Source organism: Danio aesculapii, chromosome 16 (assembly GCF_903798145.1).
Source record: "Danio aesculapii chromosome 16, fDanAes4.1, whole genome shotgun sequence".
Classification (NCBI taxonomy): Eukaryota; Metazoa; Chordata; class Actinopteri; order Cypriniformes; family Danionidae; genus Danio; species Danio aesculapii.
The window spans coordinates 38,446,487-38,458,882 of record NC_079450.1 but is presented as its reverse complement, the minus strand read 5'-3'; the positions used below and the strand labels follow the sequence as shown (position 1 = coordinate 38,458,882).

The window sequence follows — 12,396 nt, the reverse complement described above, 5'->3', positions numbered from 1 at the left end:
AGCTCAAATTTTATCATATTGGTGTATTAGCATTTTTTAAAACATGCAGACAGCATTGTTGCCAAAACAATCCCTGTTCACACAGATCTGCAAAAACAACTAAAAATGCTGTTTCGATAATGTCGGGCCAGAAGTTGGCGATGTCATATTCTAAAAAAAAAAAAAACGGCTGCAAGTACAACACCATTGTTGAGTATTCATGACAACCAAAAGCTGCGGAGATAATCTTCAAAAACTTGCACTCTGAAAACACTTGTAAAAGTTTTAGGGATGTTGTTATGTAAATAGGAGGCCAAAATATGCAAAGTGATCGTCTCCAGAAACATTTTTTATTTTTTGTTTGTTATGCTGCTTGAAAGTCTCTTTGGATATAGCTATCATTAAATGATGTGTTTCAATATTCTATGTAAGGTGTTGGATCAGGAAAAGTTTGTCCAATCAAAACATTCAGTCCGAACATTCTGATAGGCTGTCAAATATATATACTTGCATACCTCTACGCAACCTTTTTACTTTATTGGCGCAATCACAGACGTGTTTCAGACAGAAAATGGCAGGCAAACATCAACGACCTAAAGTTTTCTAAAGCTTTCTTTCTGGTGAATGTTACATGATGTATTTTGGTGTCGTCTAGTGCATGTTACAGGTTTTAGGAGGTGTAGCTTTGGATGACATAGCCTTTCAGCGCTATCAGGTTAATGTTAGCATTTTCCAAGATCTCTTATTGCAGCTTCAATGTTGAATAAACCCATTATGTGAGGAAATGAGAGCATTAATGTGTTATGTGTTCACCCAAAAATTAAAACGTTGTCCTAGTTCATCCACTTGTTCCAAACCTGTTTGAGTTTCTTTCTTCTGTTGAACACAAAGCGAGATATAATTTTTATTCCAACTATGGATGTCAATGGCGGCTTTTTGCCAACACTCTTCAGAATCTCTTGCTTCGTGAGAAATTCCCAAAGGTTTAGAACCACTTTAGTGTGAGTAAATGGAGAGGAATTGTTCATTTTTGGGTAAATTATCCCTTAGTTTACTTTAGCATGCTAGTTTAAGGCCTAGCGTCTTTCAGCAGTTTCTTCGGCAGTATTTGTCTGCATAAAGCAAGCCTCCCGTTGTGGTTGACTGCTGCACTTTTACTCTGTTCTCAGCAGCTGAAATCTTTCAAAGTGGTTGTTGGCTTCTCTAAGTATCCTTCTTGTTTGCGCAGAAAGTTTAGCAGATGACCTTTTCTAGGCAGAGTCTGGGAGGTTTGATGAAGCCTCCACTTCCCCATAATTGAGCCAAAAAGCCTCCTGCGGGACATCCAAACACTTGGAGATGATTTTGTACCCTTTCCTAATTTATGCATTGTTTTGTTACATTATCTCTAATGTCTGAAATGTTGTTTATTCTCTATTTTTAAAGCTTGCCTTTTAGATTCACAAGCTGAATAATATCTGTGGGGGATTACGATGGTATGTTTTTAATAAGGTAATTGTATTATCGTTAAGCTTCTCATTTAGAACTGAAAAACCAAAAAACAAATAGTTGTTGTGAATAGATTGGGTTCTATTTTGCCAAAAGCTACCACAATGTTGCTTTACTAATTTTCCACCATAGAAACCAGTTTAAAACACTTATAATGCTTCTTACATTTCCTCCAAATTTATAATAAAATGTTTTTATTTGGAGCCTTTTGTATGTAAAATATTTTAAAAGCTGGTACGTACAGTGTGTGTGTATATATACTGTGCGTGTATATATATATATATATTTTATATACATAATTCTCAAGAGGCGTAATAATATTGACCTTAGCATTTTATTCCAGCCAAACTAAAAGAAATGAGAAAAATAATTGTAAAAATATAATAAGAAATACATTGAAAATTTCCACTACATCACTTGGGAAATATAAAAGAATGATAATTACACAGAAGCGCTGGAGAAAAAAAATTAATCGCGATTAATCGCATCTAAAATAAAAGTTAGTTTTGACATTTTTAGGTCTGTCCACTGTCTATATTTATTATAAATTTATAAATACACACAGGCTTGCATATATTTGAGCAAATGTTTATTTTATAAATTAATATATTTATAAATATATTTTATAATATTATATTTAGATAGAAAATATACAGTTTAAGTCAGAACTATTAGCGACCCTTTGATTTTTTTTTTTCTTTTTTAAATATTTTCCAAATGATGTTAAACAGAGCAAGGAAATTTTCACAGTATGTCTGATAATATTTTTCTTCATATTATATATAAATGTTAATATCTATGTAACAAAGTTGTTTTGTATACATATTTTTACTGCTTTTTTCAAATGACTTATTCAAAATGAGCTTAAACAACACATTTCTGGAGATTTTTGGGAGGGAAACTAATTTTTTATCTTTAATCTACTTAAATTTGTTACATTAACTTAATCGATTTGAGTTAGAAAACAATTAGTAATATTTATTTAATCTTTCTCTGGGACGTTTTAGTTGTTTTTGCATGCAGGTTTAAAGGGATAGTTTGTCCAATCGTCCCGCGTTTAATAACTCTTTACTTGTTTAAAACCTTTATAATTTTTTTCTTTTGTTGAACACAAAAGAAGATATTTTGAAGAAAGATGGAAACCTGTAACTGTTGACTTCCATAGTATTTCTTTTGACTAAAGTCAATAGTTACAGGTTTTCAACTTTCTTTAAAACATCTTTTTTGTGTTCAGCAGAGTAAAGAAACTCCTGGGTTATACACTACGTTTAACTTTAGGGGAATTATCTCTTTAAGTAAATTTCACATATGAAATAAAGTCAAATTAGACATATAATACACTCTCAGAAATAAAGGTACAAGAGCTGTCACTGGGGTGGAACCTTTTCAAAAGGGACACATTTGTACTTAAAGGGTCCATATTGGTACCTCAAAGGTATCTTCTTCGGTACTAATATTTACTCTTGAGGTATTAATATGGACATAAATATGGTTATTTGACAGAACCACCACAGTGATAGCTCTTGTACCTGTATTTCTGAGAGTGTACAAAGTTTTTTGAAGTAAGTTTTTTTTGTTGTTGTTTTTGAATCATTTACTTAATTGTTAAAGTTTACTTTACAATTTTAAGTACATTTCACTCTCTATCTGTGTACGCTTTACTCAAACTATTTAGCACAGAATTAGACCATGCTTTTAAAGTGTGCTTTATCTACAATACATTTAAATAAACGACTAGATTTCTTGTCACAATCTATAAGATAACATATCTACACTACAGAGATAATGAGGTGCCTAACTGAACACAATACACAAGGATGAAAACTGTCATGATTTGTGTGTGTGTGTGTGTGTGTGTGTGTGTGTGTGTGTGTGTGTGTGTGTGTGTGTGTGTGTGTGTGTGTGTGTGTGTGTGTGTGTGCGCGTGCGTGTGCGCGTCTGTGCATGTGTGTGTGCTTGTGCATGTGAATGTGAATATGAATGTGAATGTGTGTGTGACTTTGAAAATGAGCTCCACTTCATAAAACAGCAAGTTACTACAGTAATTTTAAAATGTGTAAACAACTAGAAAATAGAGAAAACTGCCGGAGTGCATGATGGGAACACCAGTAGTTGTTTTTTCCCTTAATTTTATTACTTTGATTTGCTCACAGAATGCATGTAAACCTAACAAGCAACTCCAAGTAAAGTATAGTTTAAGAGTAATTTCTGAAATTGCTGATCTTACTTTTTGTTCTTGCCTGAACTATATTAATGTTGAATTACATTTGTTTCTGTATCAGTGTGTCAGATTAGTAGGAACATTCTATGTGTGGTATATAAACGGTAAAATGCAAAAATGTATTATAATAAAACAAAATTTAGTTCTTAGAAAAAAAAAACAAGATACAAGATATCAGTAAACTTTCAATGCATTAACATGTAATTTAATTCTGTATCCTGATAAGTATCTTTTTAGTATATTACACAACTCTCTGAAATCTAATTTTCAAAAATGTGGTCGTGTAAAATGCTAAATTATGTTGTGTTATTAAAAAACCCTTATTTATACAAAGTTTCTTCATGCTCCATCAACAGATGAAAAAAGCACAAATACCCAAGGGTACAAGTACCCTCTCTTACTAAAATGTTGGTCAGTGTTACAAGTTTAAATTGCCAAAATGCCATATTTTGGGTATAGTTTTGGTATAAATCTGCCATATTAGAACAGAAACCAGTCAAGGAAATAATAAAAGTCTTTATTAAAGGTTGCAAAACACTAATTTGTTGCCATTTCAAATCTATATGCATGTACCTGTATATAACCTATAAGTAGGTAAGAATAAGTTCGCAGATTTATTTTTACATAATAAATCTGTTATGGTGAATGATGATGGACCATTATTTCACCCATATTTTAACATTTTATTTTCACAAATTTGATCAGACACTACTTGGATTCTAAATGCTTCCTATGTATATAAAAATCACTAAATTTGTACACCAAAATGGGATGATTCATTTTTGACCCTCTTGAATCCCTTCCCTAATTTGTATTATAAATTTACCCTTAATATACTCATGACTCACATTTTTTTATTTACTCAATTTTCCAGAGAAGCAACCATTTTTCTGTCAACACAACATGTCCAAGGTCAGAGCTGATTGAAGGGTCAAAACCAGAGCACAACAAGTCTTTACCTGCATCACATTCTCTTCATTATGAGTGTGATTTCTCTTTTAAAAGTGACAGTTCCTTTTTCACTGCTATCTAAATTAGTTTAAAGTGTAAACTCAGTGCATTTTATTTTGACGACAGACTCTTGTCAAAACCAAAGAGTGCTGCTGGACATTTGTCTGAGAGTCTTGCCAGCAGGATGTTTACAGGGAACTCAAGAAGAGGGCATCGCTTTTGAAGGGGTTCCAACCACAGATGGGAACCAACAAAGACAATCTGTCCACTGTCCACATGTCCTTCAGGGAGGACCGCACTGCTGGCCACATTTCTACAATAAGGGGAATTACGAGAGACTGTGGGACCTCATGAACATGGTCAATTAAAGAGGGCAGGATAGAAGAAACCAGTCGTAAATAAGGATTTAGATGTACGTTATGGAATATCAATCAATCTTTCGAACTTTACATTCATTGTGTAAAAGTAGTCTTAAACACACACCTAATCAAATAACAATGTGTTCTACTATCTGTAAATATTAAACCACAATGAGATTATTAAGCATCAGGGTTGGATTTAGTGATGGTGGTGCCCAAAACAATTTCAGCCATAGGGCCCCATAAATGCCAATATATAAGCTTTATTTAGCGGTTTCTTTCTTTAAACACTCAATAAATATTTTTATGTTATTTTTTTTAATCTCAGCCCTTTGGCGCATGACATCACACTGGTGTGATCAGTCTAGGCTGGTCTCTACAGCGTGCAATCACATGGGTGTGATTATAACGTTCAGTGCATCACGTAATCAGCTGCTAAATTCAGATCTGCTTTCCTGCAATGGTTCCCAATAAACCAAAGACGCTGGCGGCATCAGTAATGCTGACTTGTAACTCATTATAGGTGGGACTGATTTGGCATATGTCGATTTGTGGAACCTACACATTTCTCTGTAAATTATTTATATTTTATATTTAATAAAAAAAAATTCTTATGCTTTTTGGATGATATTACATTATGTTGTGTTTGACTGTTTGTGTATTGTGAAATGGCCTTTGTACCTTTGTTTTTTTTTTAAAAAATGCATGGTGTTTGTCATAAATCACTTTTTCCTCAATAAAATAATGTTTATTTTATGTTTTAGACATTTAAATAAATACTAGCATGGTTTCAAAAATACATGCGGATGTATTTTATAAGAAATATAATCAGACGATATGGTTCTTTCACATATTTTAGGTTACTAGAACGTTTACACTAATCTTGTACCAGTTTAACAGCCACTTACTTTGATGTGTTTTGGGAAAAGTTGATTGACTAACATGCTGTAAACGAAGCAGTTCTGGTCTCTCCAATACAGTGCAGACTCATAGATCAACAGCCATCATAGCGCAATTAATATGTTCATTATTGATTAACAATAGACTAAATACATTTTCTTACACATATTTGAGATACACACAATAATTCATTCGTCTGTTTTTACAGAAGAAGGAAAAATAAAAATAAAAATAATATATGCATAGTGGGCTGAGGTTTATCACAAGATAATATTGACATGTTGCCAAGGAAGCTTTGAAGCAAAACATTCTAAATAATGGTCACATTACAAAAAAAGCTCAGCAAGAGTGTGTAGAACTTATGTGTAAAAGGGTTAATGTAGTTAATGTAGTAGTTATCTAAGTAACTTTAAGGGAGGCAAGACAAAGATGTCAAAACTAGATGGCTATTTGAAGAAGTTTGATGTATTATACATTATTACACTATGGTCTCACAAAAAAAAGTTAATCGCCTTTGGTAGCTTAGCATTCATCCCATTTCCTCCTCTTTCAGCACCCTTTAGGTAACTTCATTTCATTTTAGCTATATTTATTCTGTACATGCTGTTTGTAGATCACTTCGCCAGAACTGAAGTAATATAAAAGTTTAATGGTGGTGGTCTTTGGGAGAGCCTGAACTTCCTTTTTGTAATGCTAATGATTAATGCTGTTTCAGCAAATTTTAGTTTTTTCAATATAGTTTAAAAATAGTCCAGCAAGACCTTTTTGCTCAGTTATTAAGTTGGACCTAGTTTTGAGGCGCTTCATAATGTCATTAAACCTGCTGAAGCCATGTTCATGTAGCAAAGTGCCTTGATTTTTAAGCCAGAATGAGAGTATAGTTTCTAGCTGTAGCGGCCTAGAAAATAGCAACTTTTTTTCTTTTTCCATCAGATCTAATACACAGTGTGACTACAGATTAGTCAAGTTTTTTTTTTTTACATTTTTAAGCAAGACGCTAATGGTCTGATCAGATTCAATGATCTATGCTAAGCTAGGCTAAAAGTGCTCCCATCAGACCCAAAGATCGTCTGATGGATTCAAAAATCTTAAAACTCAACTTAACTCTTGTAAAGCCTATTTACAAAAAAAAATCAAAGCATTCCTTTTAAAATTAAGTTAGATTCTTTGTGTTTTTGTGTAATTTTAACAAAAGTCTTTCAGTTTCCAGACAACATACATAAATATACTGTACATTTTACTGTAAACTGAACTTCAGTCTTTAAAACTTGAAACAATGTAACATATTTTTGAACTGAAGCTGCCATTTTATTTACAGTAATCACTGTTTTCCCCATTAATGTGTCACTCTACGGTCATCTTATGCTAACTGCTCGGCTAGACATTCAGCAAAGCTGTAAAGAGACCAGAACAGCCACCAGTATGCTCATCTCCCAACTCCCATCACCAAACACAGCGTACAGACAGCAAAAAAAAACACCAGCTTAGATCCTGCCTTTGTTCTTACCTGAGCGGAACTTATTGCGGATGAGCAGTGACCTCTCAGATGCCAGCAAGGTCATAATGAAGAGACCGCAGAGGAAGAAGTGGAGGGGGCTTTAAAAGATACGTCTTCCTCCAGCAGGGCAGATACTTATGATGATTTCTTATGCCCGTTCGTCTCCCTGCACAGAGAAAGAAAGGAAAGGAGAGTCACAGGAGGCCTGAACTTATCAGAGCTGCTATCAGGAACACAAGCAACTGGTGTAGGCTGTGAGTGACTGACAGAAACAGGAGGAATCAGAAGTCTGACAGTATCACAGCTTTGACAGTAAACAGCTTTGCTTAATAAAAACTCTACAGATCTCCAACATTGTATGCATTTAACAGCGAGTCAGGCTTTTAAGCTTCAAAAAGGAAGTGGTCCATTTCAAGTATTTTAAAGCCACACAATAGCGGTGTGTGAGAAACTGAACATTTGCTTAAGTCGTCATTCAAGAAAACCTTGACAATGGCACATGCATGAGAGAAGTAGAGACCTGTAAACAAATCATTCTATTGAGGCACATTTTTTTAAATCAGTTGTTTTGTGTGAATGATTGGTTTGTGAATTTATATTGATGTTGTTTTGGAGTTCAGTTCACAGTGGATTGAATATCAAACAATGATACGGTGGCTTAACATGCTGCAATTTAAGAAAACACATGCAATTACAAAAAACACCAGCAAATTGAGAAAAGATCTTCATTTGTTTGACAGCATACATGCTGCAAATCCTCACAACACATAGACATAAAAAAATGCGCTGCATAATCTCACAATGCAAACAAATGAATAAAACGTACTGCATTTTTATAACGAAAACAAATAAAATGAGCTGCATATTCTCACAACGGAAACAAATGAATAAAACGTACTGCATTTTCATAACGAAAACAAATAAAATGAGCTGCATTTTCTCACAGCGCAAACAAATGAATAAAACGTACTGCATTTTCTCACAACGAAAACAAATAAAATAAGCTGCATTTTCCCACGATGCAAACAGATTAATAAAACGCGCTGCATTTTCTCACAATGCAAACAAATTAAATGCGCTGCATTTTCCCACAATGCAAATAGATTAATAAAACGTTAGGCATTTTCTCACAACGGAAACAAATAAAACACGCGGCATATTCTCACAACACAAACAAAGAAAATGAGCTGCATTTTCTCACAACATAAACAAATTAAACACACTGCATTTTCCCACAAGAGAAACAAATAAAACACGCGGCATATTCTCACAACACAAACAAAGAACATGAGCTGCATTTTCTCACAACGTAAACAAATTAAACACGCTGCATTTTCTCACAACGTAAACAAATTAAACACGCTGCATTTTCTCACAACGGAAACAAATAAAACGCACTGCATTTCAAGGAGACTTAAAAACATGATAGACGCCGCTGTGCCATGACTATTGTTTAGTGAAGTTGAAGGCGATCTTTGAAAGGTGAGTTTTTTGATTGTTTATTTTTAATATCTAATATAGTATGTTTGGTATACTTATTAGCCTAAATAACCATAACCTAAATAGCTGGGTCCATCATGTTTTATGGTCTCCTTGAAACATTTGCGTTGTGTTGTGAGAAAATGCACTGCGTTTTCGAAAATGTTTGAATTAAAACTGTTGAATATCTTTTCTCTAATTGCTGGTGTTTTTGTAATTGCACATGTTTTCTTAAAGCTTTTTTGGTCCGTTACTCAACCAAAGCAGACTTTGATTATAGTGTATCCAACACCTTCTTGCTATTTAACCAAAAAAAAATCCATTATCACTTATTTAACCTTTTGTTGTTCCAAAACCACAAGGTTTTTATTTATCTTAGAAAACCACTCAGTTCAAATTAAATACATGTATGATGTCTTTAAATTTAAAAAAAAAAACTTCCAGTGGAAATAACTAGAATCTATTGTTTCATTAAAATATCTATCCATTATGGGTAGACTCTTAAAAATAAAAATTATTTTCAGGTCAATAAATGACCTATAAAATCCACAGAATAATTCCATTGCACAAAATTTTCATCAGATTCTTAAAATGTTCTTCAAACTAAGAATTAAAATGATCCCTTAAATGTGATCCCAAAATGGTTATTCTATGGCATGACTGCAAAATCCCCCATCTGGAAGCTTTATTTATTTACTTTTTTGTGGTAAGTAAATCACGACAGAATATTAATATTAATAATAATTAACTAGTCCTAGTCCCCATTCAGTATTGTATATTAAACAGTGACAAGTACACTGAAGCTGAAATTTCTCCTTTTCTCTTCCACAGAAGAAAACAAATCGTATGACTGTGGAACGACATGAGGGTGAGTAAACAAAGACAGCGTTTTCATTTTTAGGTCCTTTTAAACTATTCCAATGGGAGGAATTTTGTGCCCAACTAGCCAAGGATATAATGGCCCGTAGGAGCAGATGAGAGTGAGTGCATGTACACAGGCTTGAGTTACAGAAATAATTGGTTTTATTTATGTGCCCCAGAGCTGGATTTCAAGTACTTCAACGTTTTCACTGTAGATCTCTCTTCAGGGTTAATAAGAACTGCACTACCCGCTAACAGCAGCTACTGAAGCAACAAATTGTTCTTAGATGAAGATCACAAAAATGTCTGGCATTACAGACATATGCACCCATATGCTTTGACAAAAGTGCACATACACTAAATGTAGGAACGTGATAGAATAAATGGAAATGAATACTCACAGTCTGCACTCCCACAAGTTTTGTCAGAGTGCCGTTCAACAGAGATTAAAGTCAAGAGAGAGAGAGAAAGAGAGAGAAAGCTGCTTCTGATTGAGGTGGAGAATAAGGGCAGAACTTAAGGCACGTTCAATGACAAGGTTGTTCCTTATCTTCTTTTTTCGTCTGCTTGCTCATTCCCTTCCACAGGTGAATCTAGGGAGAAAAGGGCCCAGTGTTTCTTCCTCTTTTCTTCCACGCCGAATTCACCCTGTGCACCTCGTTCTCTCTCTCTCTCTCTCTAGCCCCACACGAGGGGTTGAGCCAACTGTGCTGGGCTATCAAAAGAGCACCCTGACGCACTTCCCTGCCCCCTCTCATACACACACACATTGGTTTTTGTAATTTATGAGAACTCTCTGTAGGCATAATGTATCTTCTACAGTAAAAACTAAACCCAACCCTCACAGAAAACTTTTAAATTTGAAAAGACCCTGTTAACTATGATTTTAAACAGTTTTAAATTATTAGTACACAATGCATGCCCTCATAAACCACATTAAGACTGTAATGCCAAGGTCATACACGTCATTCAACATTTGTTGTCCTCATAAATCACATTAATGTGTAAACGCATGCACAGATTGGTTTCGGTGGTTTATGAGGACTCTGCATAGACTTAATGTATTTTATACAGTGAAACTGCTTATTATATGGCCTTACCCTACCCCTAAACCCAACCTTCACACAAAACCTTTAAATTTAAAAAGACCTTGTTAACTATGATTTTAGACAGTTTTAAATTATTAGTACACAATGCATGCCCTCATAAACCACTTTAAGACTGTAATACCAAGGTCATACACGTCATTAAACATTTGTTGTCCTCATAAATCACATTAACGGGTAAACGCATGCACAGATTGGTTTCAGTGGTTTATGAGGACTCTGCATAGACTTAATGTATTTTATACAGTGAAACTGCTTATTATATGGCCTTACCCTACCCCTAAACCCAACCTTCACAGAAAACCTTTAAATTTGAAAAGACCTTGTTAACTATGATTTTAGACAGTTTTAAATTATTAGTACACAATGCATGCCCTCATAAACCACATTAACAATGTAATACCAAGGTCATAGCCATGTTATTATACAATTTTTGTCCTCATAAATTACATAACCAGGTAAACGCACGTACAGGTAGGTATTGTGGTTTATGAAGACTCTCCATAGGCATAATGTATTTTACACAGTAAAACTGCTTTTACCCTACCCCTAAACCCAACCTTCACAGAAAGCTTTTTAATTCAAAGAAGACCGTTAACTATTTTATAAACATTTTTAATTTGCGAGGACACAACACACACACAGGTTGGTTTTGGTGATTTATGAGGACTCTCCATAGGCGTAATGTATTTTATACAGTAAAGCTGATTCTTATATGGCCTTACGCTACACCTAAACCCAACCCTCACAGAAAACTTTTACATTTGAAAAGACCCTGTAAACCAGGGGTGGGCAAACTCGGTCCTGGAGGGCCGGTGTCCTGCATAGTTTAGCTTCAACTCTGATCAAACACACCTGAACATGCTAATCAGTGTCTCCAAGATCACTAATTATCTATAAGTAGGTGTGTTTGATCAGAGTTGGAGCTAAACTGTGCAGGACACCGGCCCTCCAGGACCGAGTTTGCCCACCCCTGCTGAAAACTATGATTTTAGAAATTTTTAATAACATTAAAAGACATTTTAAATTACATTAACACTGCAATACCAAGGTCATACACATGTTATTAAACATTTTTGTCCCCATAAACCACATTAACAGGTAAACACACACACACAGGTTGGTTTTGGTGATTTATGAGGACTCTGCATAGATGCCATATATATTTTACTGTAAAAAAAACTCCTCTTATATATGGCCTTATACCCTACAAATAAACCCAACTCTCACAGGAAACCTGTAGATTTTTATTTATTTATTTCATTTGAAAAGACCCTTTTAAGTATGATTTTAAACATTTTTAAGTCATGAGGAAACAAAGCATGTCCTCATAAACCACATCAACACCGTAATACCTAGGTCATATCCATGTCATTACAGTTTTTTTTCCTTATAAACCACAAACATGTACACATACGCATTGGTTTTGGTGATTTATGAGGACTCTGCATAGGCGTAATGTATTTTATACAGTGAAACTGCTTATTATATGGCCTTACCCTACCCCCAAACTCAACCTTTACAGGAAACCTGTGGCATATTTTGAACAACAAA

The 12,396-nt window shown here is 34.4% G+C and overlaps 1 protein-coding gene across 1 annotated transcript in view; it reads right to left on the bottom strand.

Annotated features, from left to right (window-relative positions):
- Positions 1–10,431, bottom strand: part of si:dkeyp-69b9.3 (myocardin) — a 36,268-nt gene extending 25,837 nt beyond the window's left edge. Inside the window, exons 1-2 of the mRNA XM_056474830.1 lie at positions 10,138–10,431; positions 7,406–7,562 (exon numbers count right to left, since the gene is read on the bottom strand). Of these exons, the coding sequence (XP_056330805.1) occupies positions 7,406–7,460 (55 nt within the window). The 5' untranslated portion in view covers positions 7,461–7,562; positions 10,138–10,431. The remainder of the gene's footprint in view (positions 1–7,405; positions 7,563–10,137) is intronic.
- Positions 10,432–12,396: the final 1,965 nt, after the last annotated feature.